Source organism: Platichthys flesus, chromosome 11, assembly GCF_949316205.1.
Source record: "Platichthys flesus chromosome 11, fPlaFle2.1, whole genome shotgun sequence".
Taxonomy (NCBI): Eukaryota; Metazoa; Chordata; class Actinopteri; order Pleuronectiformes; family Pleuronectidae; genus Platichthys; species Platichthys flesus.
The window spans coordinates 3033740-3049166 of NC_084955.1; the positions used below are offsets into that span (position 1 = coordinate 3033740).

The window sequence follows — 15427 nt, forward strand, 5'->3', positions numbered from 1 at the left end:
ATAAAAAGTATCTGCTTCATACAGTACCTGACCTGTAGATAATATAATATTAAAGAAATATGAGGAACATTATCTTATTTCTTTCTTTCCAAGAGTTAGGAAGATTTGGTTGTAGTAAATATCATGTTCAGCGTAATAGGTCAACATTTCAATGATGTAATGACTTATTATATATAAGGTAAAGAAAATGTGGTTAGTTGCATTATTAGTTTTTATCATTTTTGTTACTCCAGCTCCATCACAGATGCCTTTCAACAACCACCAAGCATCCAAACCCAAATATCACATATTTAAATATGTTGAATAGAAAAAAGTATTTTAAAGGTATTTACTGACCACCAACAGCTACCTTATCATTTACTTTGACCACACACAGCAGCACTCCTAAGAAAAGCCAGGAATTGTATACACCCTCCAGCTTCAAACATAACCAGGTGCCTAATTTTAGCAAGCTTTTCAAAAATACTTAAAAAAAGACAATTTTGGTGTGGAAGATCTTGTAAAAAACACAATTTTAGTTTTCTCTATCTATCCAGCACATTTGTACAGCGTCTGTACATAAATATGGTGCAGGTGGCCGTATTTGTCAAGCAAAAAAAGCGGCACATAACTTATCCTCAAACCAGAAAATGTTGTACATTCTTGTCTGATTTTGTGCAGATTAAAGAAATTAAATACCATGTCTTCATCAATGTGCTTCAGAGGTCTTGGCAACCATTTTCATTAATTTTGGAGAGAACCTGGCTAGCTGATTACCCCTGCTTTCAGTCTTATGCTAGGCTAAGCTAATTGTCACGTGGCTCCACTTTAATACATAGACATTAGAGTGGGTTCAATCTTATTTACTTTCTCTCCAAAATTCTAATTCTAATAAATTCTCAAAGTCATGTGCTCTGAGTCATGTCTCTCATCCCAAATCCATATGAGACATTTGCTTGAAATGAAACTGAACTCCACAGTCTTAGTCATCTGGAGACTATCAGAAAATGAAGAAAAGTCCTGACAGGTAGAGCTCAGTTGTGCTGGGAACATACGCAACTGAGGTGGCTGCACCCTTGGCCAAGAAAGATAATTGTGTTTAGAAGTGCACACAGACTATTCTTAGTCTGTTTAAGGCTACACACACTCATGCTGCCCTGCCCAGGGCTTGAATCATCTCTCAGAGCTGCCACAGAGAACAAGGACCGCTGTACCAGGTGGATAACAACTACTCTGTTGGCTGCTACTCTCACAGGCTTCAAAGGGGAGAGGTGCTTTCCCAGCTGGCATCCGTCAATGGAGCTGCTTACCTCACTTATGCAAAGGGTGTTTCCTGGTTGTAAAGTATTAGAATTGTTTTCTTTTTCTTGGCTATTTCTGAGGTGAGACCTAACTGGCTACGCTGGATTCTTAAGAGCATTTCCCACTGCTGGCATGTTATACTGTGGCATTTACTGTTTTTCTTGGAGCAATATTTGGAATTTAAGGGTCTGGGGAAGTAGAGTTGAGAGTTCAGCAGGAACGGCACATGCTTACTAGGGTAACTAGGTTATATAGCAAGGTGGTCAAGATTCAATAGAAGAATAGCTATTTTAATTTCTTTTGGTTTCTTGTTGATGTTCAGTTGAGGTGGCATCAAACCAGTATAGCTGGACGAGACCAAGGGGTAGACCCAGAACATGCTATGGGAACTACATATCCCATCTGGACTGGTAATCCCCCAGGAGAAGCTGTATAGGGTGGGAGAGGGGTGCCTGGAACATCCTGCTTAGCTTACTGCCTCTTCACCTCAAGTTCGTATAAGCAGTCGAAAATGGATAGATTGATGGCTTTGTCTAAAGAATTACCACGCTCTATCTGAGGTGTAAAGGTCACCTACCATACACTTAAAAATTGGGGGAAACGTAATGATATCAACTCATTATATCCTGTATATTGGATTTGTATTTTGTGCTAATGCTAATTATGCACACACTACCCTTAAATTAGAAACATAACAAGTAAGCATTCACCTTGTAAGCATGTTGTTTTGCTAATGTTACCATATAGCTCAAAGCACTAATTACTTAAGCTCCTCTCAGACCCATCAGTATGGCTTGGAGACCATAGACTGTACATAAAGATAGATGCCAAGATAGTTCCCCAAAGATGAAGCTAAATTATCTTGATCATCCCCTGGTGGCTGGCTACAGAACAGGTCATACAAACCACCTACCACTGAGTGGATGGGACATGGATCAATCTTAAAAGTCAAAGTTCACATTAAATAAATTTTCTCATAGATGGTTTCTTTCATTTTAGGTAGTTCTTGTCGCCAAGTGTCCAAGTGTTCGGGCAGTTGGGGAAATTCCATCATGTGGGGGGAAAAATCTGGGAAAATGAAACTCCAGACAGTGAAACCATCACTGCAGAGCCCAAGCCGTCCTCGGTGCTAGGCGGCGCTTTGCAGCCAATGTGAACAGCCCAATTCATTAACATGGAGTAGTACAACTTTCTGGGCGCTTGCACTGCGCTCCTTGTCCGATTTGAACCCGGCCTCCCATTCCTGTTACCTTGTGTCTGGTTCAGTGAAGCTAATTCGATCAATTTGATATATATTGTTGCGTTTTCATTCTGTCACAAATTTTTAATAAATGACTTTCCATCACCGATGGCTGTATATACGTTGTATGTATAACACAAGTAGATTTTAGTTCTGTAAACAGTCATTTTAACACAATTCTTACCTCATTGTCTGTGCCCACATCCAGCATGACGGGCAGGCACTGCTCTGGAGGCATACCCCCACAGGCTGTGTAGAGAGCCAGCTTGCCCACTGGGATGCCCATACCATGGCAGCCCAGGTCTCCCAATCCCAGAATCCTCTCTCCATCAGTCACACACACCGCCTGTTAATCAAGATAACTGTCAGCCATATTGTGCACCTGCCACACAAACTACCTCATCAGCATAAAATCTGTCAGTGAGGCTGCACAAGGTGAACTAATATTTGAAATCATTCACAGCTTAGAGAGAAAAATAAGAGAGCAGCAGTTCCACTCCAATGTCTTCTTAACTTTAACCTTCTTCACTGAAACCAAGTCCACGCTGCTACCCAGAACCATGAGTATTTTCCTCAGTGTGAGCCAGGTCCTGCTTCACTTACCTGGCTTTCCATTCCCTTTACCGATTAAGCAATAAATAAGTTCCTCTGGGTAGATTCCACGGCATGAAACAAATCAATTGTGTAACACTTAATATCACCAGCAGAAGTGTTTAATTTGAAATGTCCCTAGCGTTCTGAGTCTTTTATTTTTCCACCATCAGTGTGACGTACAAATCTTTGGCTCAAAGGACTAACAGCCGTGTTCCTCCCACATTCTGACCGCTTTAAAGAGTGTCATTGCTTTTCCCTTACAAATGCTAAAAAGGCACGAGGACCACACCCATTATGACCTTAAATATCACGTCTTAATATGTAACTGAAGGACCTTGCCTCGGAAATAGCGTCTCTCCGTTGAATTGTTTAAAGTAAGGCATAATAGATGAGTTTACGATAAGACCACCATGACAATGAGAGGCGGCATGTCAGCCCTAAAGCAAATGTCCTGCTGTTGACAGCTGTGAACAGGTGTCTGAGGCTGCAGGAATATTTGACATGCCAGAAATGCCTGTCGGTTTCGTCATTCTAAATATGACTAAATCATGACTTGCACAATGTTGATCCATACACATTAACTATTATTGATAACAACCTAATGCAAGTGTCTGACATTGTAGTATTTAAAGAACCCTCTATATTTTATAGTAAGAAAAAGCACAAACACCATTTTTTATTATATACTGTGAAAGTTCACCATAATTATCAAATGCAATTAATTAAGAGATTTTTTCTCTTGTTATGCTTTAAACATTGTTTGTTAAATTTCATGGAAAACACACATTTAAAAATGTGCATGTATATACCTGCACAGTGATGTAGAGTGCCGTTCAACCTCCATCAGTTCACGATCACATAGAGCAAATTGTATTTTCAGTACTTTCAGATAACAAGTAACAGTACTTTCTGAGTATATTTTGACTCTAAGTCAACAATTTAACAATTTGTTGACTACAACTATTAAGATTAAGATCCATTTATTCGTCCCAAACACATGCACAGACATGCAAAGGCACACTCATGCAGGTAGGGAAATTTTATCTCTGCTTTTTACCCATCTGGTGCAGGACACACAGAGCAGTGAGCGACCATGTACGGCGCTCGGGGAGCAGATGTTGGGGGAGTAAGGTGCCTTGCTCAGGGGCACTAGACAGGGTAGGGAGACTCTTGGATTTTGGACAGATCAATCCAGGTTCGTCTTTTGTTGTCTATCCGTGGAGTTGAACCAGAGACGAACCAGAGACCTTCTCTGCCCATAGTCCAAGTTTCTGCCACTAGACCACCGCCTCTGTGGTAGTTATCCTTTAAGCCATTACATATTGTATTTTATATAACCCAATAATGACAATTTTACATTTCTTATGGACTATTTACGATTTAGACCAGAACAGTAGTAATTATTCATCTATTTATCAAAGAGTAAATGCCACTGTTTGAGCAGATGTCATTTACCTTGATGTCTTTTTCTGGCCAGTTCTGGAGCAGTGAAGCAATGTGTCCCGAGTCATGAATGGTGATGAACAGCCCCCTGCAACACAGAAAAAAAAGAAGATAAAGATTCAACACTAATATCCAAAAGGAACCACAGGGTTATTGTCCGTTTCTCACATCCAAGGCTCCTGTCATGCTATACTCTGCCACTAAAATAACCTTGTTTAAAACACTGGCAACACAATAACTCAAATAGCTCATGAACATTTACAAACTTCTTATGAAAGATTTCATGGAAAAACAGCTTAAAGCTGTTTTAGTTCAGATACTGTTTGAACTAGAGGGATTAAATATTTTCTGCCATTCTAATTCTAACCAAGAACTTTATTGAATACTGATGGTACCTGGGATTTTAATGCTTAGCCCTGATCCTCAGGCCTCTGTAGTTAGTTTGTTTTGGACACTTTAGGCTCTCAGTTTAGTACCCCACCCCTCTTCAAACCCTCACTCCTTCCTGTCCTTGCTTCCTGGCATCAATTTCATTCTCTCTGGGACAATCCCCGGATAAAGAGATCATCTCAGTGCGTGGGGTCCTGGTGCAGCGTCTTTCTTACCCTGACCAATTCATCTGGTTACAGGGAGGAGACAGCTCCATCATGTGCCATCTACCGTTAAACATCACTATTTGCTCATAAATGTAAAAACCTATCCCAGGTCAACACTGTTGGACGGAAACGTTGAAGATATGTGGAGCAGTTGGAAACAGTTTGAGACGTTCTTAAAAGAAAGAGACATCTGAAGAGACATGAAATGTCACATAGAAATGCTTTGATAGACTGGGCATGTGGTACAATAAACCCTCCGCATCGTTTCCACTTCCAATCTTACCCCTAACCTCAAACACTAAGACGATATGTGGCTTTAAAAATGTTACAACAATCTATTTTACCCACACTGATATTTTTGGTATGATAGCTAATCGGTTATTGAGCAAATTACTATAGTTAACTGTTCGAGGAGTTCATGCATGGCAACAAACATCCATGGTCCCAGAACGGGGCATGTTTCCTCTACACTGGTAAACAAACTGAGTACCCTGTCTATTCTGTAATCAGTTAGGCTGAGCTCACACCCTGAACTATAGGTCCTTTCACACTGACCGATTATTTTCAGTCATTTCTGCAGTAAATATTATTTCTTTTTTAGTTTTCTTTTTCAAGACAAAAGACAACAAGAAATTGACAAAATAATAGTAATGTGTTTGTGTTCTTGAACATGCATGTGTGCTGCATACACTCGTCTGTCTGTTCATACAAAGGTTATAGACACAGACTTCTGGCAATGTAATCTCATAAATTTGCATATCAGAACATCTACACAAGAAATTAATGAGTGCTGTTTGAATTGCACCATGGGTAGATCATCTAAAGGTTCATGTCTGTGCAGCTGTAAAGAGCTGTGGGACGCTGGATGAGGTTTGACTTCATACAATGTATTTGAGTGAGAGAGGAATGGGAGCGAGAAAAGGAGTGGCCTGCTGAGTGTGTGAGCCAATGCCAGCACCAGCATTATGAGGAATTCTGGGAGAAAGAGCAGCAGTGGGGCTGAAAGGTTGACCCCACAATACGACTGTTGGAAAACAACTTCACAAGATGGATCCGAGCAGACAGGCCAGCTAGACATAAATCCTAATCTGTCAACCTGAATGTCACCAAAAACATTTTGGGTTCAGCAAGCCATTATTTCTTTTCTCCTGATCCTTCTCTGCTTCTCTGTACTATCATAGAGGTGGTGACCTCATGACCTTTTGCCCCTGATGAGTATGTTAAAGTAGAGTGGCAGGAGCATCTGTGACAGCATCACGCAGAGCGAAAAAAAGACATATAAACATGAACCCATGCAGAGGTTCTGCCATTTATCAAGAGTATCAAGAGCAGATCACCAGTGTCTCATGATGTCAGAAGTCCTGCTGTTTTAAATCCGTTATCACTCCCTGTTCAGATAATGATGATCTTTTCAGCCTGAGAATTTTAAACTGGTGTCAAGTGGATGTATTTGATAAGACAGATTTTTATCCATAAAACTACAGGCTCTGTATGTGTCTGTGCTTAGACCGTGGGAGAGAGAAATTAAATTGGAAAAAAACTTGTTTTATAAACTTGTGTGAGAACATAGTTGCAAAGTGAAGTCATTTTGCCTGCTAATTTAGGGTTAGAATTTCAGTTTAGAGTTCAGGGGAAATTCCACCCTCTGATATTTGTATTGTTGTTAAGTCCAGCACAATTTCTGGTCTACTAAAAAATCATAACCATCTACAACAGTGTTTACCAACTTGTTTTGATCAATAACTCCCTGCAGGCATATCAACAAACTCAACAGTCCCTTTGTCCCAAATGTCACCATCATGAATTACTTTTAGTTATCTGAGAGCATTTATGTATAAGTATGTATAGTAGTATGTCACTTACTTTGTAAAAGTTCAACAGATGCCATAAGAGGCCACGCATTCATGTCTAACAGGAAAGGATAACGCACATATGCTTTGAGAGTGCATGGTCAGCACACCACAAGTAAAGCATAGCTGCCTAAAAATGCATGACTTAAATCAAAATGAGGCAAATTACAGACACCACCAGCCTCATAATATATGTTGTTAGATGTTATTTAATCTAATTGGTTTTTAAAGTATGGATGTTTCTCAGAACACCATCATCTACAAACTATGTTTGTTAATGACAGATCGACGACTAACCACCATTGGCAAACTAACTGCCACACAGAATGTTGAGTTTTAAAAGCTTTGGATGTCAGCTGCCAACAAAATGCAGGCCTGAACCATATCCCAGCAACAAAAACACACTCTGCAAACTTTATCAGAGTCATTCTGCAAAAATAGAGTTAAGCAAAGCAACAGATGGCAGGACGTACAAACCCTATGTAATGCTGAAGCAACTAGCACGTATTATTCTATTAACAAGAGCAATAAAGGACAATATCATTTCATTAACAAATATTTGAAGGATCTAAAATATCAGCTGCTTATCGTTATCGGACATCCGTAATTTCAAATGATCTCTGTTAAATGAAATTGCCTTGATTGTGAATTATTTCTAAACAACAATTGAATGCAAATGTGTTTGTATTGGTCCATGTATGTCAGCATGTTGCTCCTAAAACAACCACAATGAACAGCATTCGGCTCATTTTCTAGATGAGAGGAGTGCCACAAAGCGTGGAGTTGCTATGTCTGGCTCCTTCTGTAAGAGAGTGTGGCGAGAACAGAGAGACTAAAGAAAACAACCTGATGGCCTAAAACAGCAGCACTACTGACCTGTGGCCCAAATACAAAACACACACCGGGGACTGTGGAAAAGCTGCAGGGGGCCAGCAAGAGGAAAAGCTGCTTTCTGTGTGAGGATACCAGCCTCCAATCGTTGACCCGTGTCCACACGAAACACCACCAACCGCCATTCTTCACCCAAACGGCATGGCCTTAATCTCCCCTGTGCTCGGCGCCCTCAGTTAGCAAGGTCACAGTCACACAGTATAAGATTTTTCAATACAATTAAGCCCAAAATCTGCCACAGCAAACACATATAGTCGGTCGGTGTTCACTGAGAAAAAATGACAGCCAACATCTTAGATTGGGACTCTGCCCAGAGGGAGGAGGTAAATGTCAACTAAGTTCGGACAATTCCTGTATTGTGTCTGACATTTTGTAAAAGCCTATAAAATGTCAATTTGACAGAGAGCATATGTAATTGTTGAGAGGCAAAGCCACAGTTCCAAAACAATGGGTCACATAAAACGTATATATGTCTTCAAATACCAGCATTTAAGGTATCTTTCCAGGATACAAGGAAAGAAAGAACCAAAGGATATTTACAGTTTCACTGATAATTCACAAGTCTAGCAAAGGCTTTATTTTTCTCTGAAAATCACTTGCTCACTGCCAAAGATGCTATACTAGAACATATTGCAGAGCCATGGTCTCTATACCCTCTATTCGGGAATGATACAAGGGAATCGGTTACCTGGATAGCACTTTAGTAGGTGTATTTTTGTTGAGCCTCACAGTGAAGCCAACAGTGTATGAAACATGAGACTGACCCATAAATCCAAACCCAGTTCCACAAAACTGTTACTGTTAGACCTATTACTTTCTCATTTACACCAAGCTGTTTGACATAGCTGACTTACCGTGTCTAAATGGTTATGCAACATGAAGAGTTATGCAAGTCACGCAAAGCAGCATAGAAAGTGAGAGATAGACACATTTAGCGCACTGTGTGATATAAGCCTGCATATCACCTCCCGGAATGTAGTGGTGCTGCACAGAGATCCCTTGCACCTGGGAGATGGAAACTTTTTTCTCATTAAGGGCCATGTCAATTTGTATAAAATCCTCTTAAGTCATACTTATTTATTGATTCATATATCAGATATAGCGTTTCTGATGGTGGAAACTGATTCACTTTCATGAGGTATCTGATGTGTCAGATGGCAGTCATGATGATTCTACTCTGAGCTGCTTTGAGCCAAAACAACTTTGATCACACAAATTTCAAGCAAATTTTGTCTCAAACTCAGTAGTAATCCTCCAAAAAATTCTAGTTGGTTGGTATTTGTTCTGTCTGTAGTTTCATTGCAGGCCAGAGAGAGAAATTGTTGACCTCCTCAAGACAAACTGACACAGTGAAAACATTTTCCCTTCATCAGCATATCATTATATTCTTTTTTCAGCGTCTTAGCTATAACTCAATAAACCCAAAAATTGTCTGCAGAACATTGTCTCTGTGAGAATGTGGTCTTGTTAAAGCTGCTTTTTGAATGCCCAAACTCTGCTGAAGAGTGTTAACTTTGTCCAAGCATATTTATCCTTTCAACTCATACAGTTAAGCTGAGTTTTTCCAGCTGTAATGATGCAACCTTTGGATTGACCTATGCTTTGACCAAACAATTATTGTTAGTCAATTTCTCTGAGAAAGTGCAATGTTGTGCACCTACTTTTTTCATAGATAGTTTTTCATGATGTGTGTCAGTGATGACATGCTACACATACAGACACAGGCGGGGACCACCTTGAAAAATAAATTGCTGTCAATTTTTATTTTGCATTTATGAATTATCTCGCAAGCCAGGTCAACCTGTCTTGCAAGCTGTATACTGTAGCAAGAGTCCTCATCCCTGCTCTACATTGAGCTGTGTCTCTACAAAAAATGGGCCTCTGCAGTGAACATGTAGTGGATAATCATTGAAGTGTGACCACTAGCACAGTACGACACTTGTGGTAAATAAAAGCTGAGAAATAGCCAAGGAACTGTCTGCCTTTAACAGAGAAAGAAACACATTTATTCAATTGGAGAACTCCCTGGTGAAGATCCATGGCTTTTCAAAACAGGTTAAAACAGGAGGGTCTCTCCAAAATTAACACACTTAATCCTTCTGCCAGACCAGCTGCTGAGAAATTTGAGATATCGTTTTATTAAAGTTGGGAAGTAAAACAGGTCTCCACAGAAACAAAAACATTCCATTGCCAATTGCAACAGTTTAATATGTAAATGTTCATAATAGATTCATAATAGATTCGTCAACATTGCTTGGTCAGGGTTAAAATCGTAAAAAATGAAAGAGTTAAACTATAATGTGTGTGCCAGTATTTATTACCAGTAATGTGTTGGCTCTGTCTTTAATAACTGGATAAAACAACAACGTAAAAGGGGACAATGACTCACTTAAAGAAACAGTAATCCTGTTTCAGTCATTGCCAGTTTATGTCTCAATTTGTCAAATTAGATCAACAATTAGATAAACTCTAATGAATACATTGTCCTACTCTTGTCATGTGGGGAGTTTCTTTGATGTGTCTTTGATTGAAAAACTGGAAAATGAATATCTGTATTACATTCCTTTGTAATCTGAGAGTTTAAATATATAATCGCAGATTACCAAGCTTGGTAGGATTCCTTCTTTGTTGACTATGCATTTCTGTACAAAACATCATGGCAAGCAATCCCATAGTTGCTGAGACACTGCAGTCTGGACCAAAGATGAAGACCCACAGAGACCAACACAATGGCATTGCCATCTATACAGATATTCCAAGCATGGATATAAAAAAATTCTAATCAACATGAAGCTTTTATTACACCCTAGTTACAGCAGCTAAAGCAGGCACAAATAAAAGACACGAAGGGATTCAGCAAATTATTTGCTACAGCAGGGTCTTGGTTATGTCTCTGTCAAGGTATACCAAACATTTCCGACATGGCCATGATATTAGGATAAACAGTGCTGTGGATTTTGCTCCATGCTTTAATTCGCAATTTTCTCCAGTCGTTATATTCACCATGGGTTTGACATCCATAGTTATTAGCTGAGCACATCATCCTGTTTAGAGAACCTTATGCTGCTGTACTTAAATACATTTTGTATGTTTACTTAGTATTAGGAAATGTCTTGTGTTATCTGTTGTGCCTGTGCACTTTATATGTTTCACTGTGGGAGAGTGGGAAACGTTGTATCGATTCCTTGTATGTTCTGAACATGTTAAGAAATTAACAATAAAGCTACTTTAACTTTAACTTTTAACTTTAAAGCCCAGCACACAGACATGCAGTACACTCACAAGGAGACAGGGACATTTATATGACTGGATGTGGTATCTGACCACAAGCTGCAGTATGAACTGACGGCACACTATTTAAGCAACGAGACCACCGGTTTCAACTTTCTTGTGTCCTTTCTTGAGTGGTATTTAATAAGTCAATGGTTTTCCATGGAAAGAGAGGACGATTTTTTTACGACAGAGATTGGATAATATCTTGTGACAAAGATAATTTTATTTTATTTTCAATATAGTAGCTTCACAACTTGTTGCTTTTTTCATACTGGTAATTTCCAAAGCAACTATGGTAGTGAAGCTTTCAGCATTAAAAATAACACACTCACCCTGCAGCACATATGAAGCAGCCAAGCAACTGACTGAACCAGTAGAGGAGAAGAAGAAAACTCAAAGGGGGTCTGGCAGTGCCAATCAATGACCATATCATGCCGCAGCCTGGGCTGAACTCTGCCCTGTTCAAAAATAACTAATTGCAATGGAAAGGATGATCGTTTAATAAACTAAACATACAACAGGGTTATGGAAGGATGAAGAAGTGCTCTGTAAACACAAAAATAATAACATTTATATATTAAACAACAAAGGAATTCGGATAGTGAGTGAATAATTTAGGATCAGCACAACAAACACAATTAACCCGCCCATAATCCATTTCTGTCTAAACACATGTTCTGCTCTGATTGTTTAGTCTGTAAAATTCACTTGTGTAGGAGATCTGAGGGGAATATTTTTATGTGTGTTCTTCCTAGGAATTTTTCTTAGCAGCAAGAAAACAGTACCCAGTAATTATTGTTCAACACAGAGCTCTTCTCCCTTGGAAATGAGACATGAGAGGCAGGAATTCTCTTTTCAGTATCCTCTTTTTCCTCACCCTTCACACCTTTCTCTCTCCGTACAGTACGACTCTCCACAGACAATGCATTCTACCTCCCACCCCTGATGGCACGCTCAGACTTTGACAGGATTCCATCACATTACAAATACTCTACATGTTGCCAGAATCAAGCTCTCTCTTTACACAAGTGAAGACCAGTTCCAGTCACTGGCCTCAGAAAACCCAAACCCACCCCCACCTCATTCCACTGCAGCCCACTGAAATCAGTCCGGCTCTCCACACAACAGCTAATCTTCCCCTATGAAGCTTTTCCAAACTTAGAGAGAAGGGGAAACTGGAGAATTTCAAGCCAAAATTAACACAGTTTAGCGAATCTGATCAGCCTTTCATCACCTTGGGTAACATGCTGAGGCCAAACAGAAAATTACTGAATCTCTGGAACGGGCCAAACTGCAGGTGATGCAAATAGCAACCAGACAGTGTGGGGTTCTGGGGTTTCAAAGGCTGTCGTCTGCTATAGATGTCTCGGTGAAGGAGCGGCAATCAAGTGTCCAGACAACTGCTGTGGAAGTTCAGTTTCTTTTTCAGCCAAACCTTACATAACTCATTGGGTAAGAAATAGCAGGAAAAGGCCCTTTCCAGAACAAAGGCCCTGCTAAAGGAATTAGAGGCACAGACCTGATGAACCCAGCTGGCTATTAGATGACTTTCTACCATGTGCAACCAGGTTTTCCATTCACTCGCCTTCTCACACATGAGATTTGGGGCATGCCAATTATGTTTTGCGTGGGATGCAGTCACTTTCAAAAGCCATTGGTTTTGCCTCAGTCAGTAACTATCCAAGGAACAGTTGAAGCATGTTTATTTGCAAATGCTGCTTTGTGTTAGCAACAGTGGTCGAAACCAGATCACATGGTGAATATATGGGAACACCTAAATCATCCAAAATTCAAGTAGGTCATATTTTCATGGAAAACAGACACACAGTTCACTGGTGATGGGAGACAGAATACTGTTAAATCATGAAGCATGGGTGACTATGATTTATGGTCCAATGTATTCCCTTTGACATTTACAGGAAACTATGCAATCGATTTTAGGGATCGTCCACTATAAAACAGATGGCAAAGTGCTTTAAGAGTTTTCTAATCTTCATGGCTTATAGGTGAGGATATATAATGTGTAGTATATGACACCAAAGAGGAAGTTCAAATCATTTTATTTTATAATATAGGTAGTTGGAAAAAAATGAAAGTGTATTTGAGACCCACTTCACATCTTCATGCTCTCAATATCATTTAAAGCTCCAGTGTTTAGTAATAAAGGAGGGTCTATAGGCAGATATTATTCATAATTATGTTTTAATTCATATATAATAACGTGAAAGAAGCATAGTTTTTATTGGATTAGCCATGCCATGTTTCTATAGACTGTCTATAAAGATGGAGGAAATGAGCTACCCAAAAGTGAAGCCAAATATTCTTGATTGCTTTCAATGATTTATTTGACGCTATCAAAATGGGGGGAAATCATGATTGACAGCTGAGTCTAACTCTCAAATAATAGAGAACACGTGTTTGCAGGATCACGCTACTGTGGCTCCATCCCCCATTTGCTGGCTGCAAATCTCAAGATAGTGTCGTATGTAGCTCGAACACTTTGGATTCCAGCTTGCTCCCGCAAATAATGCATTTATAAATAAACCCTTTATGAATACAATTGCTAGTGGAAGGAAGTTGAGACCCATTGTCCATCTTTATAGGGCCCACAGAGTATGGTTTCTACAGTAGCCCACAATGGTCCAACCAAACACTGTCTCTGGAATGGGCCTTTCACAGTTTTACATTACCTGAAAGCCATTGAAGGTTCCCTTACCCAAGCATTCACATATATGCATTGCTTTAACTTGATGTTGGTCGTACTTGATGCTCTGGTCATAATGATCATAATGACAACAGCAACAGCTTTCTCTTGGAAATATAAAGCTAAATATATAAAACATAGCCTAGCTTGCATGATCACCTGCCATGCTAACTGTCCAAGCAATGGAAAAAGGGAAGCACATGGGAAATAAACTTCAGATGAAACATGTAGGGGAGAGCGGGGTAATGTGGGACACCCACTGTATCTAGGCAACGGAACACATTTGTGGTCATTTTACCATTATGTTTTCACGCCCCTCCCATTCCCCCCTTGCCATGAAGGAGAAGTTGGTGATGGTGCTGTGGAAAGTATGTTTTTTCACAAAAATGAGTTTTTGCATGTAAAAATAATTTTCTTGCTTTGAACTTAATCAACTGTTGTGTCAAAACAAATTGAATCAGGTAGAAAAACGTATATCATACATGTTGGTGAACTTCCAACATATAAAACCATGTGATTGATGCTAGCTGAAGATTAGCCTGAATTGTTATGAGATGTTTTTTTTCTCAAACGGTGGCTGTGGGGTAAAGTGGGACAAATGCTGTTGGGTAAAGTGAAACATGAAGCACAAGTTAAGTTTAGTCTTAAACATATTTTATATTATATTACATCATATATGTTTTATTTTTAATATCATAAACATTGTAGAAAAGCCATCATGCCAAGAAAATATTCACCAGGAAGACAACCTGGGGCCAAACACCCCTCACAGAGATGGAGAGTGCAGCCGCTTAGGTCATGCAAGGAAAGAAGTCCTTAAGAAAAGCTGGAAGGGATAGAAATATTGATAGGACAACCCTCAAAAGATTCATAAAGAAAAAAGAGAAAGGGAAAGTAAAATCAGTAGCCTGGGTTGCAGTAGCTGAGGCAAAGAGAATATTCACAGATGAGATGGAGGAGGAGCTTGCCAAACACTTGAAACAACTAGCTGACCAGTTCCATGGCCTTGGTCCAGTTAAGTGCTGTGAACTGGCATTTGAAGACACAGAGAAAAACAATATCCCTGTCCCTGCCAATTGGACAGAGAAACAAAGTGCAGGTAAGCTAGGGTGTGCAAGAGATCACATGAATCATAAAGATCATAAATGTGCTAAATTGACCAATCACCATGATTCTGTTAATAGTCCGATATTAGTTTTGGAATGTGTGGTTGTCAATCTAGCTGTCAGGATTTTAACTATTACAACATGTGTAGCCGGGGTAAAGTGAGACACAAGACCACTTTTTTTAAAACAATCGTTGCCCTTTGTCCTGAAGACATTCTGATCATTTCCATTGCTAGAAAACATCCTGAATTAATGGGAAATGTGTACGTTTTACTGATATATCATTTTAGCTCGCCTAGAGGGGAGCAAATGTAAAAAAAATTCCACATTACCCCGCTCTCCCCTACAATGTTCAGCTATGGCCTCTGCCTCCTCTTATTCATTTTCATCTCTGATGTCACACAGGACCTGTATTTGAATTAATGCAATCAGATTGACTTGAGTGTTTG

General features: G+C 39.6%; 1 protein-coding gene across 3 annotated transcripts in view; it reads right to left on the bottom strand.

Moving 5' to 3' along the window:
* me1 (malic enzyme 1, NADP(+)-dependent, cytosolic) overlaps nt 1–15427 on the bottom strand; it is an 87840-nt gene that overhangs the window by 20427 nt on the left and 51986 nt on the right. For all 3 annotated transcript variants that reach the window (XM_062399749.1, XM_062399750.1, XM_062399751.1), the window contains 2 exons: nt 4571–4646; nt 2706–2867 (listed from right to left, as the gene is read on the bottom strand). In XM_062399749.1, the coding sequence (XP_062255733.1) occupies nt 2706–2867; nt 4571–4646 (238 nt within the window). The remainder of the gene's footprint in view (nt 1–2705; nt 2868–4570; nt 4647–15427) is intronic.